Below are 25,322 nucleotides of genomic sequence, written 5' to 3'. Positions count from 1 at the left end.
TTATCCTACTTTATCTGATCTTACTTACTCTGCTTATCAACATCTTATACCTACAATCTATAACATAAATTACTGATTAGACTCAGACGATAACAAGTAGTCTCCAGAACCCACGCAGGACTCCAACACAATCACTTCATGCAGGTACCACGTGGAGCAGCCAGCGGCTGCCGGGCCTCACCGGAAACGCCTGCCTGTGACGCCAGCGGCCCGCCCCCCCCCCGCGCCGGCGCAAGAACGGAAGTGGACGCACATCCGCTTCCGGGACTGGACGCCATTTCCAGCGGTTGCGGCTCTTTACCCGTTGCGGCCCGCCGGGACAATGAGCTATGACTCCCATCAGAACTGGAGCCGCGATGGGGGATCCCGAAGCTCTGGCGGGGGCTACGGCGGGGGCCGCGGGGGAAGCCGAGGACCCGGGGGTAGTGGGGGAGGGCGGGGCGGCCGCGGCCGGCATCCCGGGCACCTGAAGGGCCGCGAGATTGGCCTGTGGTACGCGAAAAAGCAGACGCAGAAGAACAAGGATGCCGAGAGGCAGGAGGTACACCGAGCGCGGGACGGGCGGGTCTCGCGACGCGCCGGGCCGCTGGGTCGTACGTCGCAGTGACGTGAGCCACGGCGGGCGGGTGGGCGGGGCCGGCTGAGCACGTGCGCGCAGGTTTTCTGCGTGCGGCGCTCTGTGCACTGTGGTACAGGGCTTTGCCTGGCTCGGTTTGGAGTCGCGACGTTGTGCATTTTAGCTGCATTTGCGTAGGACGAAAGTGCCATGCGCTGTTTAAAATCTAGGTGGTTCAGGGAAATTGTCCCGCTGTTTTCGTCAGCGTTAAAATTAGCCATGAACCCAGAGTTTTTTGTTTTTATGTTGGGGTGGGGAAATTTCTGATCAGCTGATCCTCTTTTTAAGAAGGAAACTTAGGCATCTAGAAGTGAAAGAAGTAGGATATATGATTTGGCTTAAGTTTTTTTTTTTTTTAAGAGTTTACTATTTTGAAGACCAGCACTATAGGAAATATCAAGTTTCCTGAGTGTCCATTCTAATAAAAACATGATTTTTTTCATTAAACAAAAGTTGGCTTAATACAGGCCTTAAAACAACTTTTAGTGACTTGATGGAAAGCATCTTTTATATTAGATACAAAGTGTAATTAAATCATCTTTTTGAACTATTTTTCTTTATGTCATTTTCATTGAAATGATTCTGGGGCTTTATCTTCACAACTTATCACATTTTTATCTTTAAAAAAAAGCTAATTGTTCGTTGAATAAACTTTTTTGAAAATCCAGAGAAACACATATAAGCCATATTGAAATTGGAAAAGTAATGGAATTAAGTCATAACTAAAATTATGTACACAGTAATTTAACTTTTATTAACCCCTTTTCAAACAAGGTTTTACACGTTACTATGGGGCTCTAAAGACACCGATACTTAAGGATTTTATAGTGTAGTTGGAAAAAATAGACCTAAACAGATGAAAAGTTAAATAAGGAAAAATATTGATTATTATTTTCACATGAAAATATTATGAATGGAATTCTTGATATTTAGCTCCATCCTCCAACCTCCATTTTAATAAATCTCACTACTGTTTATTTACTTATAGCCAAATGGTATATATCTTTCATTCTGCTAATTCTAGCAAATCTATCTGCTCTCAGCTTTAATGCATCCTAGATCCAACCACTTATCTCTATAAAAATTACCATAGGTCAGACCACTTTTTGTTTTCTGTTCATAGACTCCTAACTAGTCTTATAGCTTCTACTCCTACACGCTATTAAACTGACCTATTAAACCACTGTTGTGATCGTTTAAAAGGTAAGATTTGCTATTGTCATTGTCTCATTCTCTTGCTTGCAACTTGAGATCTGAAGCTAAGTCATTTCTGTCTCATTTTAATACATTTTGATGCTTCTTAGCATGTTTTCTGGTAATCTTCGTGATTCTGGCTTCAACATATCAGGTTTCCCTCTCTGTGCTTATCTTTCTGAGACCATGTCTCCAATTTGAAGTAATTATAGACTTTGTAAATGGATTTTATTTTTGCTTCTTATTATTACACATCATTCTGCTATCAGAAATGAGTGTATATTCTTGAAATATGAATACTTTTTAGTTGGTGTATTCTAACTTTGCCTTTGACTGCCTTCAACCTGGTATGATTGCTTCCTCATTAGAGTTCCCATAGCTTTTACTTTTAAAATAACCCATGCAATTGCAAAGTAAAAGCATTCTGCTAATAGAGTCTTACAGTTCTTTCAATAGATGTTCATGGAGGATTTAATTTGAGACATTGTCTTAAGCCTGGTGTTAATAAGGTGTAGAACATATTTACCAGAGAGATTGTTAGGGGGTATGGACAAAGTGCAGTGTTAAAGTATTAAGTTATGGACAGTATGGGTTATCTTTTGACTTAGAGCTTTTTAGAAGATTTTTGAGAAGCAGTAATCCTTAAGCTGAAACCTGAGCTATAGCAAAGTGTATTTATCTCTGTGTTCAGGATTCTGGAGTTTGGTAAGGATTTTTGGACTGAGGCAGAAGTATGTGCCACAGCATGCATAGAGATCAGGAAAAGCATGTTCAAAGATAAGAACCTGGAACTTAGAGTTTGGTGGGTAGAACAGTGAATTTCAAACTTGTGTGTCACTTTACACAAAAAGAAATGTGTTACAATTTAAAATTCAGAACATACTTAAACCAAAAATTTCACAAAGTAATAATTATCTGCACATTGTTCTGTTTTTGTTGTTGTGTTTTTGTTTTTGCACTTTTTCTGCATTTTTAAATTAATACGTTAATGCAAATCATGGTTCTTTAATAAAATTGTACAAACACTAGTTTGAAAAGTTCTGGACTTAATATTTTTCTAGGCCAGAACTTGAAATTTATTGACTTTTCCTAGAACCTGGGAAGTACATTGAAACATGAGATAAAAGAATGAAATGATTGGATTTTAAATTTTTTAAATTCACTCAGCAATGTAGGATTGAAGAGAGGTAATCCTGGGGTAGGGAGACCAGTTAAGTATCCCTTGTACTAATTAAGATAAGGATTGGCAGCTTGATTAGAATTACTGGAAGTAGAAATGGACATATCGAAATGATTTAGCAGATACACTGAATGATTTTGTATTATTATTATTTTTTTAATTTGGAAGGATGAGAACAGCAGTATTAATGGATGACACTTTTATGACTATATAGATATCAGGCTTGTTGGAGGAAGATGGTGGGCTCAGCTAAGGACACTGTGAATTTGATACTGTGTGGGGGCATAAAAAAGAGGATTTCAGAATGCATCTGATGCTTAGAGAATTCTAGACCAGAGGTAAGCATTTGATTTGTCATGGGTCCACATGTGGTAGTTGAAGGGTGAGAGTAAATATTGAGAAGAGGAATGGACCCAAGCCTGAGTTCTGTAAACAGTTGGTGTCTCCAGCTTGAATGTGCATAGAACTACCTGCCTTGTTAAAAAGTAGGACTGGTATGGAGCCAGAGATTTTGCCTTCCTGATAGACTCCCAGATGATGGCAGTGCTTTTGGTCTGTAGAGCACTCAGGCTGTAAAATACAGAACATAAATATTTAGGAGATGGTCCAAGGAAGAGAAGGATGCAAAAGAATCCAGGTTAGAGCAGTCCGAGAAGTGAAGAAATGAGGAGGTGGGCAATCTTTTGGAATCCAGGAGCAGTATTTGAGAGAAGAGTATATATGAAAGAAGAACTAATAGTGGCAAGACTGCATAGGCCTGAGGTGAGAGTTGAGAATGTCTTAGATTGGTTAACAAGGTCATAGGCAACCATGGTGAGATCGCCTCTCTGAGTGGAGGGATTGCGGCCTGATTGCAGTGGGGCCAGAGAAGGAAAGATGAGAAGGGGAGTGTTTCCCGACAGTTTTACTGTGGTGGAAGCAAAATAGTGCAGTGGTTTTTGGGGTGGAAGGATTCAAGTGCAGCAGTCTGGCTGGGCACAAAATCACGGGCCACTCAAGCAGGAACAAACTTTGTTTCTGAAACTCCCACCAGTGCCGTGCACTCTCCTGGGAAATATGCCGAACCACACAGGGGGCGTCACACTACCCCAACAGGAAATCCCTCCTCCGGAATTCCCTCCTACCGCACTTTCCCAACCAATGGGAACTCTTTGGGAGTCCTGCTAGAGCTCCAAGGTAGCAGGCCAAGGTGGACAGCAGGGGTCTAATATCCATTTGAATGCAAATCTTAACATAATCATATCATCTCAATGGCTTGCTGGCTTCAACCAAAAATGCCATGCATCATTACTATTTGGCTATGGCTCTTAGCATTCAAGAGAGGGTTTTTTGTTTGTTTTTTAAGAAGTTTGATGATGTTCAGGTACTGATTTGTTTTTCTGCTTTAGCCACCCACCAATGCCAGACTTTGTCAAAGTTCTTCCTTGTCTCTAAGGAGATGGTGTTTTTTCCTAAATTAAGAAAATTCGTATATCTGTGTAATTTCAATTCCTGGCCTTTTGCTGAGCACTCCAAAATTTATATCATGACTTTAAAAACATAAAATCTCTCCAGAGATCAAGGTTCATATTTCCATCTGCCTAATGATTACTATAGTTAGGAAACTTCACTGTTCTTAATTATCTAAAGTCGTCTAGTTCTTCATTGCCTAAAATTCAAGCTTAGCTCATCCTTTGACTGCCACCAAAAATTGGGTTTGGCATTCATTCTTTTACCTTGGCCTATAATTTCTTAGATGCATACTTAAGGTTTCTAAAGGTTTTCATGGCTTACCAAGGATCTTATCTTTGTCAAAGTTGGTGTTTAGTTTTCTGAAACAACTGCATTTGTCATCTCCATTAGTACTTATCGATTTTATTTAGTCCCTCTTGGAGATCAGCCTTCTTACTTCCCAGTTATATTTGTTTTAGTGTGAGAAATTTCAGATGCTCATTACACCCAAAATATTGTTTCCCAGTGTTCAGCTTTTTTTTTTTTTTTTAAGATAGGACGTTTAGAATTTAATAAATGAAAATTTAAGACAGGAAAACATCTATCATATGTACATGAGAGGAAGCATACAAATATGCTTTCTTTCCCAGTCATATTTACAGCTATTTCTAAAACTAGATGGTAAGAAAAGGTCTATAAAGATAGATTTAAAATGTTAACATTAACTAGGTCTAGGAAGTAGGGTTGGGCTAGAGGGCATGTATGGATAATTAATTTTTTTGTATGTGTTTGTTGAACATATGTTATTTTGCTTTTATTTTTCTTTTTAGTTATCAAATGGTTTTGCGCATGCTTTCTTACATTGATAAAGACACTCTTTCCATTGCACAAAATAGAGAGCTGTGGTACACATGGATGAACGACGAGAAGAGCAAATTGTGCAGCTGCTAAATTCTGTCCAAGCAAAGAATGATAAAGATTCAGAAGCAGAGATATCCTGGTTTGCGCCTGAGGATCATGGGTAAAACAAAGAGCGTTCTTTTAAAAAAAGGGCAAAGAGTAACACTTCTTTTATAGCATAAGCTGGAAAATAGTGATAATATAATATCATTAGGCTCTTCAATAAGTAGAATTTACTCTTGAAGTAATTCATTTTTCTTATGTTAATTAGGCAGATTTTGAGGAAAAATATTAGATGGCTTATTCCCATAGGAAACCCATGCAGTGGGAATGCTTAGTGTGTATAGATATGAGATGTATTAGTATTTCCTGTGCATCAACTTTGTATTTTCTTAATTCTTCTGTGGGGGAGGTCTGCATAAAGTTAAATTGCTTCTGTTTTAGAAATTTGAAAAAACTAAATTATTGAGAGGAAACCCAGAAGTATTTCAGAGACTGTATAATGTATCCCATTTGTAGCTCAGAAAGGAAGAAAATGAAGTTATGAAATACAGCAAGTCCAGAAAAATCAGAAAAAAAAATTGCTATGGAAGAATAACTTGTGGATTTTTGTTTTTAATTGTCACAAAGAATAACTCATCTGACAGTATCTGTTTTAAAGGAGGAAAAATCTGAATTTATACAGGAATCTAAGTATATTTCATTACTGCTTTATAGAGCAAAAATACAAGCTTTAAGTTTTGGTGATTTTTGAAATATTTAGACAGCACATTGTTATGTTTTGTTCCAGGACTTGAGTGTCTTTTCATCTGACCTGTTTTTACTCTTTATTTTGTCAAAGTAGATATGGTACTGAAGTTTCTGATGAGATAAAACCAAGCTCAGAGAAGAAACTTGACAGCCAGGAAAAGAAAGTGAAAAACCAAGATAAAAAGACATTTAGGATCAGGGACAAATCATACATTGACCAAGATTCTGAGTATCTTTTACAAGAAAATGAACCAGATGGAACCTTAGACCAAAAGTTACTGGAGGATTTACAAAAGAAAAAAACTGACCCTCGTTATATTGAAATGCAGGTAATAGAAAGCAAGACATGGAAAAAAGTTTTACTCTTCGATCTCTCCTTAGACATGAGAGAAATGGTTAAAGATAGGCTACACAATGTAGATATGTGAGATTTCTCAAGAAACCATTCTCTGGGAATCTTTTGCTTTTCAAGTAGTAAAAAGAAACATTGGGAACAAAAATTACTACATGTAACCTACAGTTTCCTAGCTCATCTGCAGAACCTTGTGTGGTGAGAAGAAATGTTTAAGAAATGCTAATGCCAGTGAAAACAAAATCACTCTTAACTTCTTAGGTCTGTTTAGTGAAGGTGATTAGAATTATGAAGTTTTCAGATCATTTAATCATCTCCTTCTATAAATGAAAAAAATTTTGTGATGTTCATATATTAACCAACATTTTAAATATAAAACTATGACAAGAACTGAAGTTCCCCTGAGTGGTTCTAATATTTTCTTTCCATACTAGGCAAGACATTTCAAGGTCTTTTATAGTTATAAAATTGTACTCTTTGGGGCTGAGGATATAGCTCAGTTGGTAGAGTGCTTGCCTCACATGCACAAGGCCCTGGGTTCCATCCCCGGCACACCACACACATACACACACACACACACAAATGTATGCTTTGTGGGTATTCTAGAGATAGATGTAATAAAATATATGTGTATGTGTGTATGTATGTATATGTGAATATATATATATAATATTGATGGAATTTTGAGGAACATATCTTTATGCAAATAATGTGTCATTTTTTGAGAAAGGCAGCTATCTCCTGTGAGAAAGACAGGATCAATTCATTGATTTTTCTTTGTTAAAAATTGGATTTTTTGAAAGCTGTGATTGTCCATGAGCCAAATCATATAACTTATTAAGAGATAAAAATATGATTTAAGGAGATGGAGAAGATTTTGAGGTGAATTAATTCAAAATATTGTTGCTAAAAGATTAGCTGCTTTTGTAGACTTACGAACAAGGAAAGTTGGTTGTTATCTCGCTTTCTATTGTATGGTGGACAGAACTCAAATGTTCTTAAAGACTGAAAATTGATCTGAAACAAAGAAGAAATGCATAAAACGTAAAAACAATTTGTCTTTATTTCCCAGACAATTTGTAAAGGCTTAATGTATACAAAAAATTAAGGACTCTCAAAGAACTGTTTTTAAATACTTGGTAATATACAATATTTTTTCTTTATTTTATGGTTTGTATAAGTAGCATTAACTTTCTACTTGCTATATGCTAGTTATGCTTATCTTCTGAAGAGTAATAAGACATTCCCTTTCTTCACACTGCTTATAATCACATCTCGTATCTTGGCCATAGCCAGAAATTTAAGACAGAAGATTTGGTGGCCTTGGGAAAGAATATTGGGCCGTATCTCTCTATTTTAGCAGGATTCACATACATGGGAAGCAAATCTGGATATTTCTTGTTTGAAGTGCAGTGGGGTAATGTGGACATGCTTACATATTAAGATGGTTACATTTGATGCAATGGGTATTAATACTTTCAGATGTTACTTCAAGAAATTTTTTTTAATTACTACAGCAAAAAAGTGGTCACTTATTACTTCACTGAAGTCACTTTAAATCATCACATTGTCATTTTTATGCTACTGGGAAGGATTACTTGACTATATCAAGTGTGGGAGTAATTAATTACCTATGGCAATTCTAATTTTGACTTTATTTATTTTAAAATCAAGTTTCTTTTATTAAGAGAGTGTTAAAACACTTACTTTTATGCCACTGGAGGTTCATGTCATATGCTGTCTCTAGTTAAATGTAAATCTTAGTACTTCTTAGTGTTTTTATGAAGTAGGATATAAGATTCTATAAAAACTTTCAGAATTAGCCAGAAATTGTCTCATAGTAAAAGAAAATATATGAAAGAATCAGTCACTTCCTTTTTAGTATTTCAGTTGTAATCCAGCAAATTGTAAATTTGTTTAGTATCTTATTGTGTCAAATTGCTGTTTGTGTTTTTTTTAATAAAAAGATGTGGCAGCCCTATAAAATAAAACCTTTGAGGCATTCAGGCTGTATTTGAATTAACTAAGAACACAGTTCTGAAATGACTGTATATTCCTTCTTTGAAGTTTTCTTTTACACTCAGAGGCATCTACCCTAAAATAATCTTTAAATCAGATCAAGAGCCTACTGCATTAGTGAACAGTTTACTGATGAGTAGAAAAAAGAATGTGATGTTCAGATCAAATCTGAGATGAATGTATAAATCAGAAGGTTATTTGAGAAATAAGTTACAATATCTCACACAAGTTATAGTAAAAATACTTTTGGATTCTAGCACATTTGGTTAGGTTATGTTATTACTGTGGTTCCAATTTGAATACATTGCTTTTATAAAAATTACTTTTTCTTACAATTTCAGCATTTCAGGGAAAAGCTGCCTTCATATGGAATGCAAAAGGTAAAATACTTTATACTATTTGATTTGTAGCATGAGTACAATTTTTAAAAATAGCTATATGTTGAAAAATATGTTAATGAACCTTCTAAAGGGAAGTAATTTTTTAAAAATTTTTTGCAGGATTAAAGGAAAAAATGATAATGAAATAGTTTTTTTAGAAATTTATCATTTATATCTATAATTGAAATCTTTGGAGTTTAAAAAAATAGAATTTTTTTTTGTATAATTTCCTTTGGATAAATACCCTGATCTTAATGCAAGACTAAGCACTTTAGTTAAAGTGAAGGCATTACTTACTTTAGCTGTTATGCTTCATAACACATTTACCTTATATAGAATGAAGAAATACCCCATCCTTCTCTGTCCTCCCACTCTTATTTATTTTTCTTTTACTTTTCCTAGCACTTATTACTCCCTGACTGTCTTCCCCTCCTAGTCCAGTGTAAGTTCTTCAGAACTGGGTCTGTTTTGTTTATTCTGTATTTCTTTACTCCAAACATTATATAATGCGAAACTCCTGGCATTGTACAGCCATCCAGTAAATATTTATTGAATGAATGAACAGATTACATTTCACTTCTTAGTACAGTAATCTCTTGGTCTCCACAAAAATTGGTGCCAGGATGTTTTATGAATACCATAAGTATTCAAGTCCCTTTATATAACATGGGACAGTATTTACATATAACCTACACACATCCCTTGTATACTTTAAGTCATTTCCAGATTACTTATAATTCCTAATGCAATATAAATGTTTTTATAAATAGTTGTTGGTACTATATTATTTAGGGAATAATGACAAAAAATGTTCAGAATAGATGCAGTTAGTTTTTCAAAAATTTTCCATCTATAGTTGGTTGAATTCACAGATGCAACACTAATGGATAAGGATGGACTCGCTATATTTACCAACTATATTTTTAGAATTCAAACTTGAAGTGTTTTCCAATTTACCAAATAGGTCGGTTTAGACAAGAAATGTTTAAAACATAAGTTTTCAAGTAACATTATTTTGTAGTTGAAAATATAACCCATGATTTGTTTTGAAGTAACAGGAAGATTTTATTAATACAGTGAATGTTACTATTCAGAATGTTAGTATACATCAAAAATTTTTAAGGAAAATTTTCCTAAAGATGGAGTTTTCTAGACACCTAAAGTTTATCCATTTAATTAGATATTTAAAATCTGTTTTTATTTTAATTATTTGAAAGGAAATAATCTGAAAATAACTTAAGCAGTGTGTAAAATTTGCCTAGTACTTTAAACAATATTGATGAATTATGCTATAATTCCATGATATCCTCAGTAGTTACTCAGGCAAGAGATTTGCTTTCAGTTTAATGTTAACACTTATGCTTGGAATTCATGACCTGTTTCTTTCTGTTCTTATCCATGTTTTTCTTTGGCAGTACCTTCTCTCTGCTTTATAGCTTGATGCTTTTTATTTCTTGAAAATTGTAAGATCTAGGTATCCAAACTGCCAGCATTGTACATGACAAAATTTAAAAAAGCATTAATATGTTTGTTAAAAATGTTTATATTTTCAGTCGGGTAGGATTTTGATTAGTTTCTTTTCAGATTTACTCAAAATTCCTTATTTTCCCTTTTGAAATAGGAGTTGGTAAATTTAATTGATAATCATCAAGTAACAGTAATAAGTGGTGAAACTGGTTGTGGAAAAACCACTCAAGTTACTCAGTTCATTTTGGATAACTACATTGAAAGAGGAAAAGGATCTGCATGCAGGATAGTTTGTACTCAGCCAAGAAGAATTAGTGCCATTTCAGTAAGTAATTTCTCACCTGTTACAACTCCCTCTTTTAATTCCTATTCTCCTTTAAGTAATTTTGTAAGGACTTACTAATTTCTAAGGTTTGAAGTGATTCTTAATTAGGCATAGAATTTGTTGCTATGAAAGTACATATTTGCTTGACAAATACTTAGTAGTAAAGGCCAAAAGATTGAATGACATCTGCTTAATAGATAGTAGATATTTATGAATTCAAGATAAATTATTAATCCAGGAAATTTTCAGTATAAATCCACAAGAATGAAAACTGAGTAAAATATTTGTAGAATTGATGAAATCCTCCAAATAATCTTCAACATTAGATGCTTTAAATTTTGCAACTTGGTTTATTTAGTATTTCTTAAATCTCTTTTTTCAGTATATAAGTAAACTGAATAATGTTGAAGGTGGAAAGCCCCCTTTTTTTGAAGCAACATTTTAGTAGTCGGTGATTTTCAAATTCATCTACTTATCAAGAGGGAGCTTATCAATTTTTCAGGTTAATGTTGTTTGCTTAAGTGATCTAGAGTTCTTTATATCTGTAAAAACAAAGTTTAAATAAGATAAGCACAAGTAATAGTTATAAGTACATGTTTTTACAAACAACATTTAGGTCTTTTAATGTTCTTTGTGTAGTTGTTTCAGGTAACCTTATTTATGAGTTGTGTATCCTTTAAAGATTTAGGGTGGCTTGGGGATGTAGCTCCATGGTAGAATGCATGCTAGAGGCCCAGGGTTGAATCCCCAGTATCAAAAGGCATTTTGGGGTTTGTTATCATATATAGTGAGTATGTGAGTTTATTTTCATGTTATATAATGTAGTTCTGTGTATAAATTTAAAATATAAAGATTTGTGGTTGTCTTTAGTTTTATGATAGTGTTATCACATTTTCTAAGTAATTTAATAAGAGTTTCTGATTAGGGACTCATTACCAATTATTATAGCAATACTTGTTGATAAATATAGCATACCTTTAAGCAATGTATAGTGTACTTTTTAAATAGAGCAACATTCTTCACACTATTTTGGGGGAGAGCCATGTTCCTGTACATTGCATAAGATCACACAATGGTAAAAATGGTAATAGTTATATAGCTGGACTTAAATTTTTAATAATATATATTGACAGTAGGAATTAATCCTAATTCGATTTTTTTTCTTCGTTTTCTAAGATCTGTTTGAATTTGGATGTGCAGATTAATATGGTCTAAGTGTATTTTGGATATACTGGTTGAAAAGTTTTACTTCTGAAGCATTATAATGATTGTCTTTTGCTGTTTCTAACATCAAATTATCACTGGTGTGTCACAAGGTGACTGTTGATACTTTTAGTTACACATATCAGTATTGGATTATAATAACATTTGTCCAGAGTTTACATTTGAAAGCCTTTCAACTACACATAAAAACTAGGAATTAAACAGTACAGTTTTTTTTTTTTTTTTTTTTTAAGATAAAAACCAAACAAAAACTACGAATTGTGTAATATAAAGATAAATTACCTTGATTTCCAACTCTTGTAGAAAAAAGTCAGGTAAGATAGAAATTTATCAGAGGATTCCATAGAAAAGCATTTTGAAAGTAATGATGAAAGAACGTTTGGTTTTAAAGGACTTTATAAGAATAAATGAAGAGAATATATAAGAATCAGGTAGTCTACAGCTTTTAAGAAAGGAATGCACAATTTAACTATCTCAGATTTTAATATCTTTTTAAAATTTATCTGAAAAATCTAAAGAATTATTTTTCAACAATCTTCGATTTTTCATGGATATTAGGACATTTGTCCTAAAGGAAATGGTATTTTCTTTGTAACTGTTTTATTTAAATTAAAGGTTGCAGAGAGAGTGGCTGCAGAAAGGGCAGAATCTTGTGGCAATGGAAACAGCACTGGATACCAAATTCGTCTCCAGAGGTAAAGAATGTTTATTTCTTGTGTACAGATAGATTAAGTGAAAATGTTGAAACTGGCGATTGAAAAGAAAGGGGATTTTTTTTTTCATTTTTATTCTTGTCATTACTGTTAGAATTAACATTTAAAACCATTGCAGCATAGCTGGCTTGTTGCTGCTAACTCATCTTTTTCCCCCCAAATTGCCATGTTAAAATGTGCTTTTACATTATGCAGTGATAAGAAAAATGACTTCTTAGTTGAATATCATCACTTCTCCTCAAAGGAATTGGTATCCTATTCTTTTGATACCTCATGGCCCCTCCCTTGACTGGCTTTATTTATTGATTTTGATATTCTTACTCTAACCCCACAGTCTCCCCACTGAACTTTTGCTCTTTTCTGGAACTTCAGATTCCTTTTACCTATTTAAATGATTAGACTTTTCAATCACTGAACCAGAAATTTAGGGCATATAAATCTCTGTTATTCTCTCTATTATTATGGCATTATATTCCTCATTAGTCCCCATTGTAGTAGGTGTTGTTATAACTAAATATGAAATATGAAGATTTTCTATTAAACTTGTATGGTACTTAGTAAATTATTAGAAAAGAAATTCCAGAACTATTAACTATGTCTTTCATCCACAGTCGGTTGCCAAGGAAACAGGGTTCTATCTTATACTGTACAACAGGAATCATCCTTCAGTGGCTCCAGTCAGACCCGTGAGTATGTTTCAACTGAGAAATTGTAAATATTATCAAAAGATGTAATTATTAAATTGAATGTTGCTGGTTGTTAAAGAAAAATTGTGTTTTTAAGTTTTATACTGAGTTAAAATAAATACTTCACACTTCTGTTGTAGGCATTTATCCAGTGTTAGTCATATTGTACTTGATGAAATCCATGAAAGAAATCTACAGTCAGATGTTTTAATGACTGTGATTAAAGATCTTCTCCAGTTTCGATCTGACCTAAAAGTAATATTGATGAGTGCAACACTGAATGCTGAGAAATTTTCAGAATATTTTGGTGAGTAAACTTTGATTATTAGAAAAGGTACCAGAAAACCACTAAATTTAATTTTAAAAAATGTAGAATTGGTATAGTCATAATACATGTCATGTAATTTGTTGCATTTTAATAATATCTTAACTCCCCCCCACCCCTGCCTCCATTTAGTTTCTTGGATTAGAGGAATATTCTGTTTTTAAATGGTGGTGGCATTTCTGATATCAGTGACAGCAGGTTACTGATGTTACCACCAGACAGTTTAGGTGGTATCATGGAAGCAAACTACAGACATAGTAGATTATAAACATCTGTTTGTGATTCTTCTGTGGCTAGGTTGACAGTTGGCCAGTAGCACTAACGATCAGTTAGGGAATACTGAATGTGTCAGGTAGTGTGTTTGACCCTTTGTTTTCAGTAACCTGAATAATACCTTGTATGGTAGGTAGTGTAACTACTCACATTTTTAAAAGTGAGAAGGCAGACTCAGAACAGTTAAAGTAGCTTATTCATGGTTACATAATTAATGGGAGGACAAACATCTAAAATTAGATTCAACTGGCTATAAAAGTACATTCTTTTAAAATTAAGTTCATTGTCCTTTCTGCTTATAATTGTGGTGGAAGAAGGGGAAAGGGGAGAGAATCAGTGTAGGTGACAATATTTAATGCTCTTGTTTTGGCTTTTAATAACTTCCTTAATACATACCAGTTAATCCTTAAAGCATTATGAGATTAGTTGAGGCAGGTATTTTTTTCCTTTTGTCTTTTTTTAATAGATATCTGCAACTAATATTGAAGACCTTGGCTCAATTTGATACAGGCCAGAGACAGAGCAGTAGTAATGGTGGCTTGGATATTTTAATCTCTGCTGTCTTAGCGTTTGTTTAGAGTGTGTGCTGCTTGTTTTGCTTGCTATAAAAAGCATTTAAATAACAGTACTGTGGTGATTTTTTTTTTTTAATTAGTGATTTTGAAATAGTAACAATTTAAAATTGAAGTAGGTCTTGACTCCTTTTCCCCTCTAATTCTGGGTGCCACCAGTAGTAAGACTTCTTATCTAGGTTTTAGTAAAACATGTATTCTTCTGTGGTACTATCTTGGTTTAATAATAAAGAGAATGTAGACTTGTAGTAGTTTCTGAATTCAGCTTAAAATAGCTCTTTTCTTTTATATCTTATGTTATATCTTATGTTATCGTGTAGAACAGTGAGATCTGTAGGAAATAGAGTAGAGCTATATTATAGGAACATTTTCTTAAAATTCAGAATATTGTCTTAGTTTATGGTGTATTGATTATTTCTATACATTCAAGTACAAATTTATGTTTTTTTTTGTCTGCCTTAATAGGTAACTGTCCAATGATACATATACCTGGTTTTACTTTTCCGGTTGTAGAATATCTTTTGGAAGATATTATTGAAAAAATAAGGTAAGTAAACATTAGGAATAGAAGAAACTTATAGCTACTAGAGTGCAACCTTTCTCATACCAAACTTCAGTTAGTTTTAGATACTCAGCAGTGACCACTTCCTTCTACTTTTCCGTGGATCAGGGATTTTCAGACTTATCTACATGTTCAAATTACCTGGAGTTTTTAAAAATCCAGATGCCTGTTTCATTTCATTACGAAGTCTGTGTTGGTAGCCATAATCTTTTTCTTTTTTTTTTTCTTGTACTAGGTATTGAACCCAAAGGGTCTTACCAATGAGCAACAACACCATGCTTTTTAAAAAAATTTTGAGACAGTGTCTCACTAAGTTGCTGAGGGCCTTCTATGCTGCTGAGCCTGGCCTTGAACTTGGCGATCCTCCTGCCTCAGCCTCCTAAGTTGCTAGAATTACAGGTGTGTGCCACCACACCTGGTGGAATCAATGAGTTTTAGAAGTCCTTGGGCAGCAGAGTTTGGGATCCTCTGTCTTTAGTGTTTGTGCCACTCTTCTGGTTTTCCTACCACCCTTTACTATTATATCCCCTCAGGATTCTCAAGTCTTTTTCAGTGCTTTGTGTTTTCTTTCTGCAGTCCTGTCTATTTACATAATTGTAATTGACTATTTCCACAACTTGTATCACTACAGCTTCAGGACTGAAAAGCTCTTCCTGAATGCTGAAATTTTTTCTATTCAGTAGTATTGCAGCACCACAGACACCTTGGACATCATATTTTTCAAGTCCAAGTTATTGTCGTGTATTTGATCCCCACCTAGCTTCCACCAGTAAAAATAACAACAAAAACATTAATCCTAAAACAGTTAACAATACTATCTCCTGATCAGTTTTCTATACATTAAATTAAAAGAGCAAATACTTGTCAAGCATTTATATACACTGAAATGTGCCGCTACTTTATATGCTGAGTAATCAGTTTACTCCAGATGGTTTTGTACTTATTCTCCAACACACCCAAACCATGAGTCTTTCTTTTGAACATCCCTTCTCATTATTACTGGAGGTTCTTAATCTGTCCTGTGCTAATATAATAGTTCTTTTTTTTTTTTTTTTTGGTATTATGGACTTTATTGTTCCAACTGAAAATAAATATGATTATGTAAGCTTTCTCTTACTGCACAAGAGATTTCTTTCTGCTTATAATTTTATCTTTGAAAAACTGAGCCTTTATTGGTTTAACATGGCCTTTAACAGAAAAGCTCATCTGACTTGCCCTCAACACTCTGGACACTGGCTTTTAGCTGCTACCAACTTTCCCCAGCAACCTGTACACAATTATATTTGTATTCCTTCAAAAGAAAAAGATTGGGAAAGCCCAGTCCTCAAATTCCATCCCAGAGCCCTTTGCTCTTTGGCTGCATCCTCTTCTTCAGCCTCATTTTCTCTGTCAGACTTCCCCTATCAGTGCTCAATGCACCCTTCCCTAATGTGCCAGGCCCTGCCTTTTCTTCATGCCTTTGTACTTTGCTACATGTTATTTTCTCCATTTAGCCTTCCCTTTGCTACTTCATCCTTTCATCTGTAAACTATTGACTAAGGAAAATTTCATCTTCATTTCCTGTAGCATTTGAATCTATTGTTAACACTTATGTTATTGCCATGTAGTCTATCTCTGAATTTGCCTTTTGCTCTAGAGTTCATGCTTTTCAATATCAAAGATTTTGTCATCTTAGTTAATAGTAGCATAGTGCCTGGCCTATAATGAATATCAGAATAAATAAATGATAGATTTATGATTCAGCTCACCATTACATGAGAAAACCAGAAGGTGAGAGTGGGAAGATAACAGCAAAGGTCCATCAGTTATTTTACATGGAGAAAAGACAACTAGATTTTGACTAGACATTTATTTAACAGTTATTTAAGTTTTACTCTGTGTGTTGCATAACGCCAGATTTTAAGCATAAAGCAAGGAAAGACTTGGTGTACACTCCTATATCTCGAAAGCTCTGTGAACTGTTATATAAAGTCTGGGAAAAGCAAAATGTGTTTTGGAAATGAGTTCATATATCAAGCACGGACTAGGAAAGTGAAGGAAACGATGAAAGCAGAATAGAAAGGAGGGAAATCGATATTTCAGAGAGGGAGGAACTTGTTCAAAATGAGAGAGATGGCATTTTATCACTTTTATTATTATTATTATGCCAATTGCTCTTCCATTCTTTGTTTTTTTCCTTAGTGTCCATAAATGTTCTAGGTACTTGTTCCTCAATTCCACTTTGTACAGTGTGCCTTACTTCCCACCATGGCACATGTAGTAATTCATTTCTAAGGGAATAATAGGAATAGCTTGATAGTACGAAAGCAACATTGGGGGATCAGTAATGTCAGTGCCTCTATATGTATTGAAGATTTAGGGGACTCTAGGTTACAGGTCTGAATAGTGAAGGGGCTTAATACTTTTTTGGTGTTTATATATCAGGCACTGTACTTTATCACTTTTATTATTATTATGCCAATTGCTACTATAAAAGTATCAATCACTCAAATAAGATAAAGCACCAGAAGATTTATAACCTTGTGTAAGGCCACACAGATAGTCAGAGGCAGAGCCGCAACATCACTTTTGTGTAACTCCAGAGCTTGTGCTCCACCCCCCTCATTCCATCTTAGATGCCTTTTTTAGGTAAACTCTGAGAGGTTTGGGGGTTGAAGTGTAGGTTTGTTTTTCTTTATCTCTCTCCATCTGGCATGCTTCTCAGAACTCAGTGGAAGGAAGGATTCTTACAGATGTGCCCTCTGTTTTCATCAGTCACTACAGCATGTTAGAGTCATTGTAGCACTAGATTGACACACAGTATACTTGAATGCAGATTCTGGATCTGCCATTTGCTGTAATTATAACTGAGCAGAATTAAATAGTTGTCTAGTATGGGTCTTTGGTCTTTTAATGTACTATCTGATTTTCTCAGGGTCACTAATTAAACTTCTTAGATTAACAGACCTAAATGTGAATCAAAAGGTATTGGGTTTGGTAATTTGTATTTTATGAGCTCCCCAGGGGATTCTTATATGCAATTAGGTTTGGAAAGCTTCTGTTTTTAAAATATGAATCTATTTGTTATTTTCAACTCATGTTAAAGTTAACTTTTGTTTTAGAGCAAACTTAAAATTGAAGGTAAAAGTTTCTTTAGTATTTTTTATTTTGACTGCTAAAGGTGTGTCTGGAGGTTTATATACTCCAGTAGAGAAGAATGATTATTATCTGACTTGTCAAGTTTCATTTAATGAACACCTCCCGAAAATTGATATTTTTATATTTTTTACTGGAAATTATAGTAAAAATGTTCTTTAGGACCCTTTTATAAATCCTCATTATAAAAAGCTTCAGATGATGTTAGTTAGAACCAGAGACTTTAAAAAATGTGAAAATGTTGAAGATTCTTTTTATTTCAGATATGTTCCAGAACAAAAAGAACAGAGATCCCAGTTTAAGAGGGGTTTCATGCAAGGACATGTAAATAGACAAGAAAAAGAAGAAAAAGAAGCAATCTATAAAGAACGATGGCCAGATTACATCAGGGAACTGCGAAGAAGGTGAGTTTATGTTATTTGAAGGTGAGACCACTGTGGCTGAATCGCTGAACAAAATGTCAAGTAGTCTTTTTATTTTTGCATGCTTGAAAGTTTTGTAAATTTCATTCCAGCTAAGCAATGCCAGTGTAACTTTTAAATGCTATTTATTGTTTCAGCATGTTTCTGTTGATGTTTTTTTTGTTGTTGTTTGTTTATAGATTAAGTAAATTTTTATAGTACATTAAACCACAGGAAACTATCAAGTACTTCATGACACTCTTTTTAATTTTGATAGGTATTCTGCAAGTACTGTAGATGTTATAGAAATGATGGATGATGATAAAGTTGATCTGAATTTGATTGCTGCCCTTATTCGGTACATTGTTTTGGAAGAAGAGGTTAGTTTTGTTTATTTTTTTCTTCAAGTGGCACCATTTTAATTTTATTATCATTAAAACCGTGAAAAGAATAATTTTCTAAATGCTTTCAAAAAATACATTTGTAGAAGTAAATGGATCAGGGAAGGGATGAGGGAAAGGAAAGGTACTGGAGAATGAGTTTAATCAAATTATGTGCATACATGAAGTTGACTGAATGAATTCCATTTTTCTGTATTATAAATTATAAAGCAATGATTAATAGAAAAAAAGTCCCAGATGTAGTTAGCAAAATTTTTTCCCAATAAAAAGACTAGATTTGTTGAAATTGTTTTGACACTAGAAATAATCTCAAAATATCAAAGAATTTGGGAATTTGACCTATCTAAAGAAAAGACTAAACAAATTAAGTCTTTGGATTATAAATCATATTTCTAAAAGTGATTTTGTAGCTGAACATGGTAATGTACACCTGCAGTTTGGGAGGGTAAGCAGGAGGCCAACAGGGGCCATTTAGAGACTGTCTTAAAATAAAAATGTAAAAGGGCTGGGGATGTAGCTCAGTGGTATGCATCCTGGGTTTAATCCCCAGTACCACAGTTGATCAATCAATAAGATCTTGAATGCTTTTAGATATTAATAAAATTATCCAGAGCTAGTATAATTTTTAAGTATGTACAGAATTTTATGATGTAGCATGTTTTGTTGATGTCATCCTTTGTAATAGTTATTTCTCCTCTACATAGGATGGTGCAATACTGGTCTTTCTACCAGGCTGGGACAACATCAGCACATTACATGATCTCTTGATGTCCCAAGTGATGTTTAAATCAGGTATTATGTTAATATATTTTATAGTAATTTAACAGCAATAGTTGAAACATGTATTTTTTTCCCTTTAACTTAAGGAAGTATTATTTCTGTAGCTACCTCAGTGAAGAAACTTGATGATATAAATCTACATTGTTATTATTTTGTTTTTGTTTTTTTAAATAACAAGTTGGGGTCTTCTAAAAGGTCTGAATCACAAGTGAAGCTTCTGGGTATGTAGTGAAGCTCTTTATCTAGCATTATGAAGAGAATATTTTACCTCTTTTTCTAAATTTACCTAACAAAGTTAAGCTCTTGAGTTAAAATGTTGGTATTGGGGTTTTTCTTTTTTTTTTTTTCACCTAGTACAAGTTTGAATAATGATGGGGATAGAGTTAATAACATTTATTGGTGAAATTTGAAAGGATCACTCCAGCTTTTGAGCATTCTTTAAGAATTTGGGAGAAATGCTCATTGTCACAAAGTAAATTAACAAAATAAAATGTCAATTAGATCCTGCTAGAGTACTCAGAAAGCAAAAATTCTAGAAAACTAAGTTGATCTGATTATTATGTAGAAATGTAAATTAAATATTACGTGATTCAGTATCTGAATTCATTATTTCATATGTTTGATGAGTCTTTATCTCTTTATCAAAAAGTTCAATTTACTTTTTTAATTTTCAGATAAGTTTATTATTATACCTTTGCATTCGCTGATGCCTACAGTAAACCAGACACAGGTATGTTGTAAAATTTAGTTTTTCTTTGTCTTTCCAACTATACAAGTTTTAACTGCTTGTTGTGTGTTTTCTTTGGTTTTTTTTTTTGTTTTTTTTTTTAAGGAACATTTTCAAATAGTAATCCATTATAACAAATACTTCCTTGAGAACCTTTGCAAATAAGTTTTCAGGGGATGTTTGCACAAAAAGTTGAATAACAGAAGGTAATCCACAAATCACATTAGTTCTGTCAACATTAGGCAAAAGTTTAAAGAATTGGTTTACCTAACTTGTTGGGTTTCCTGAATAAAAGAAAAAGATATGTGAATATCACTAAAAAAACACAACCTAGAAAACAGTTCTCTGTGACATAATACAGCTTGATGTTTGAGATATTCATTTAACACAATTAATATATTAGCAGGCATGGGAGTTCCTTTTTTGTCAGTGACATATGATGAATCTTAGCTCTGTCAGATACAAAGGTTTCCCTAATTAGAATGAACTCTTCAATCTCAGAGGAAAGGCAGTTTTTCTGGATTACAGTGTTTCAGGCCATAGGAGAAAGAAATTGATCAGAAAAATCTATCTTGTTTCCCTCTACTTTTTCCACTCTTCTTTTTGTAGGAAAATATTAAGACTCTTTAAATACTCTATTTGTGGGTACCTTAGCTCTGATTAAGATTCAGCTAGCTGAATTAGATACAGGTACATGGGTGAGGGAAGAAAGGTGGGAAGCATTAACTCCTGATATCAAAGACTGGATGGAAGAGTACCAGTGTGGCTATACCTCTTTGACCTCTGAATTTAGTAAAGAATGTATTTCTTTGCTGGAGAATATGTGTTAAGAAATGACATTTGCTCTATTGATTATTGTATAAGTATATGCAGTACAGCCAGTACTGCTTGACACCTGTCTGTCTGATCCGTTGGTAGCATTGTCAAGGACAGTATTATTTTTATGAGTCAGTTTTGTAGAGGAGTTTTTATTCCAATCTACTCTCAAACTGATACACAGTGTTATAGCCAGCTGACATCCAGTCTGATGAATTAGGCATCTGTCTCCTGGTCCCATGTTCTTACCCATTGCTTATCTTATAGTTCTTACCCTTAAACTGTACTTCTCTTCCTCTGCCTCACACCCTCAAGCTTTTGTTAAAAGATGTGTTATAGGGAAACCCCTGTTGTCTCCCTCTCATCCTTCAGGAACTCTGTCCCGTCTCACTTAAATAAATCCTCTTTTATGTTCAAGATATTTTTATATACATATAAAGCACATTTTATTTGCAATGCTTTTTTAGTGTTTGCAATGCTGTTTTTGATAAAATTACATCTGTGGGAACTGATTTACTAAGAGAAGAATTTTGTAGTATTGAAAATGAAGGATACTTCATAAATACGTCTATGGATACATGTCATCTAACCAACACAGTGTTAACAGTGAACAGTAGCTAAAGTAATAGTGTAATATAAAGTAGTCTACTTTTGGGATTTTGATGTATTTATTTTTACAGGTATTTAAAAGAACTCCTCCTGGTGTTCGGAAGATAGTAATTGCTACCAACATTGCAGAGACTAGGTAAAGAGAATTTAAATATCACTATTGATGACATGAATTATTAATAAACCTAGCCTTGTTTTCTCTACCAGATTTTTGTAATTACTTAAAAATATTTTCCGTTTAACTTAGTCATAGTGGTAAGCATAGCTTTATTTTGTTTTATTTATAATACCTGTCATTTTTTAGCTCTCTCATTAAAACAGCATTTTAAGTGATATCCTTTTCAGACCTTTCATAACAAAGCATGGGAGCTGAGATAAATTTAGGTCTTTTTGCCTCTTCCCTCGTTGGGTAATGTTACTATTTGGTATTAGGTGTTATTACATACAAGCTTTAAAATTTCTTATGTTCTCTTGGAGGTACTAATATACAGTTTGGTTGCTGGAACATTTTACCTATAGAAACTGATACCAAGTCATGGCACTTGGTGCCCATAGAGCTCGGTATGAAAAGGCCAGAAAAGCTATGAAGTGTGGTTGTGGGCCAGTAGGAATTGCCACTCATGCTGCCCACTGTTAGGTGCTTGATCTTGTAGTGTTGGTAAGTTTGAGAAGATTGGTGGAAATCCTGAGCTGCAAAGTACAACTTGATCTAGTAACCCTATTTGGTAGGGCAAAGTGGCACATGCTTATAATCCAAGCAGCTCAGGAGTCTGAGTGAGGCAGGAGGATTGTAAGTTCAAAGCCAGTCTCAGCCACTTAGCAAGGCCTTAAGCAACTTACTGAGACCCTGTCTCAAAATAAAAACCAGCTGGAGATGTGGTTCAGTAGTTATACATCCCTGTTCAATACTTGATACAAAAAAAGAAAAAATAGTAGGTCTTTTATAGATTAATAGAGCATTTGATGTCTGATAATTTGTTTTATTTTCCAAACAGCATTACCATAGATGACGTAGTTTATGTGATAGATGGAGGAAAAATTAAAGAGACACACTTTGACACTCAGAACAACATCAGCACAATGTCTGCCGAGTGGGTTAGTAAAGCTAATGCCAAACAGAGGAAAGGTCGAGCTGGAAGGTAAGATGGGACTTCATTCAAAGCCTTTAGAAAATATAGTTTTTGTGTAGCAAAATATGTTGTGATTTAAAATATTTATTGGAAGAGTCACCTTTCATATTATTTTGAACTTACTATGACATATTTTTAAGTGAGAAAATTGTTTTTATTTATAGTTTATTTGGATTTGGAAGAGTATCTGCCATGTTTTCTACTTTATGAATATTTTACCTCCAATTCTTCAGTCTGTTTAACTAAAATTAATATTTTTTATAATCTTGTTTCCATTCCCTTTTATAAAGTGCATATTAATCATAATAACATCTAATACTATTTGAGTGTTAGGTCATATGTATTGACTTTGCTTAATCCTCACCACAGTGGCATGTAATAGGCTATTGTCTCCATTTGTAAGAGTAAGGAAATAAAGATAGAAGTAATGTGTCCAAAGTCACACAGCTTTTTAAGTAACAGAGCCAGGATTTTATTTCTGGGCCCTCTGGCTCCACATTCTAGGCTCCTAGAATGTTACCAGGAGAAAAACATTAGTTACTAGGAGAAAAACAAGGAAAGTACCTTTTCTGCATTAATGTGGTAGTAGTATATAAAGTAAAAATTTCTCACTCAATGGTGGGAAAATTATTTGCCTTGAGAAATAATTGGACTTAGAAATGTGTATTCTACAATAGTTTTACACTCATTCATGAGTGATAGAATCATTCTGGAGTTGCAGAAGAGAATTTTTCTTTTGCTTCTTACAGGAAGAAAAGATATCCATTAATCTTTATATATGGACTATTTAAGAAAAGGAGAGTTAAAAGAAACCTTGTTGACCATTTTATCATCCCAGTGAGATTACTGGAATTTTGTTTTAAATTTGTACTATATCTGTAAAGTTTTGACTCACCTATTATAACCTTCATGGATTTTCTCAGTAGAATTTGATTTCCAGTCAGCCAATTAAAAGATTATGCAGTTGATGTTGTTGAACCAAAATTATTCCTTTAGCAAAGCCCAATTTAGATAGGTGGCTATTTTGGAGGCCAGAAAACGCCATCGTGTATCGTCCTCAATGGATGTACTCTTAGTATCTAGTAGGGTCTTTCTCAGACATGTTATATAATGGTGGGTCTAGAAAGACTTGGCAAAAATAACTAAGATTTTTAGATTTTATTTTTATTCTTACAGCAGAAACAGCCTATAGAAATATTTATTCCGTTTGAAAATGTATGCGTTACTGTCATCCCTTCACATTTGTCCTCATCGTTGTCCAAAAAATAGTATACTTTTCACTAGTTACAAACATAAAACAAAAAATTCCAGGGACCCTCTGAGAAGTCACTGAATAAAATGTATTTAAAATCTTTAAACACACACACACACACACACACACACACACACGTTAATGTAATACTAGTGTTTGTTTAAAAAAAAAAAAAAAAACTTTCAAGGCATAGTTGAGGTTGAGGTTGTGTTGTACCTCTTGGCCTTGGCTTAAATAGATTGCTGTTACTAAGCATAGTAGTCTGGAATCCATCAGAAATAGAGAACCAAATTATTGGAAGAGGGAAGGGAGCCTTAATTTTTTTCTTAAACTGGGACATGGCAGGTACTTAAATACAATTAGGAGTTACGAGTTCTAGTTCACTGTAGGGTGACTACGATTCACAGTATCATTACATAGTTTCTGAAGAGCTGGAAGAGAGGCTCTGAGAAGCTTCACACTTGCATTAATGAAAGTGAGATGGAAATGCCAGTTATTTGGTTTGCTCAATATCAACACACTGAATCCCAGAAATATGTACAGTTACTACATATTAATTTAAGACAGAATAAAGTTAAAAAGTGAAAGACGGGACAAACAATTCAGGACATTGGGATAGAGGATTTAGGATTTTATTCCAAACAGAGGAGAAGAATGAAATAGGATTCATAGAATTGAAATAGTAATTAACATGCTTTATGAGAAGTAGATATTATACTGGCTGCTTTCCCTTCCTCCTCTTATTTGGAGTTCTAAAAGTCATTGATAACCTTTTTTTTTTTTTTTTTTTTTAAGAGTTCAACCTGGGCATTGCTATCACCTGTATAATGGCCTGAGAGCAAGTCTTCTGGATGATTATCAACTACCAGAGATTCTGAGAACACCTTTGGAAGAACTTTGTTTGCAGATAAAGGTAAATTAGGTGGCATAGTTAAGAAACAAAGTGGAGAGTAGTGTTTTTATTTTCAACATCTTGTTTAGAAGATGTTAATATATTAATCTTCAGGAAGGAATTATTACTGTATACTTGTTTTTGCTTGTGTCACCAAATTTCCTTGAGTTGTGTACTAACGAGTTTTAAATCAAGTATTGCTGTGGAGCA

General features: G+C 34.0%; 1 protein-coding gene across 2 annotated transcripts in view; it reads left to right on the top strand.

Moving 5' to 3' along the window:
• The first annotated feature begins 307 nt into the window (after nt 1-307).
• Nucleotides 308-25,322, top strand: part of Dhx36 (DEAH-box helicase 36) — a 40,347-nt gene continuing 15,332 nt past the window's right edge. The window contains exons 1-16 of one of the 2 annotated variants that reach the window (XM_046431543.2): nt 308-541; nt 5,318-5,442; nt 6,166-6,400; nt 8,784-8,822; nt 10,444-10,614; nt 12,454-12,533; nt 13,163-13,237; nt 13,378-13,544; nt 14,873-14,954; nt 18,368-18,508; nt 18,783-18,885; nt 19,611-19,698; nt 20,361-20,416; nt 21,910-21,974; nt 22,834-22,977; nt 25,016-25,133. In XM_046431543.2, coding sequence (XP_046287499.1) covers nt 323-541; nt 5,318-5,442; nt 6,166-6,400; nt 8,784-8,822; nt 10,444-10,614; nt 12,454-12,533; nt 13,163-13,237; nt 13,378-13,544; nt 14,873-14,954; nt 18,368-18,508; nt 18,783-18,885; nt 19,611-19,698; nt 20,361-20,416; nt 21,910-21,974; nt 22,834-22,977; nt 25,016-25,133 — 1,908 coding nt within the window. In that variant the 5' untranslated portion in view covers nt 308-322. Of the gene's footprint in view, nt 542-5,251; nt 5,443-6,165; nt 6,401-8,783; nt 8,823-10,443; nt 10,615-12,453; nt 12,534-13,162; nt 13,238-13,377; nt 13,545-14,872; nt 14,955-18,367; nt 18,509-18,782; nt 18,886-19,610; nt 19,699-20,360; nt 20,417-21,909; nt 21,975-22,833; nt 22,978-25,015; nt 25,134-25,322 lie in introns of both variants that reach the window. The other variant, XM_046431544.2, reaches the window with a different exon arrangement.

Source organism: Marmota monax, unplaced genomic scaffold, assembly GCF_021218885.2.
Source record: "Marmota monax isolate L192 unplaced genomic scaffold, Marmota_monax_Labrador192_F-V1.1 WCK01_AAM20220418_F8-fsc00022, whole genome shotgun sequence".
Lineage (NCBI taxonomy): Eukaryota > Metazoa > Chordata > Mammalia > Rodentia > Sciuridae > Marmota > Marmota monax.
Note: the sequence above shows the minus strand (reverse complement) of the source record. Positions and strands in the feature narration are given on the sequence as shown.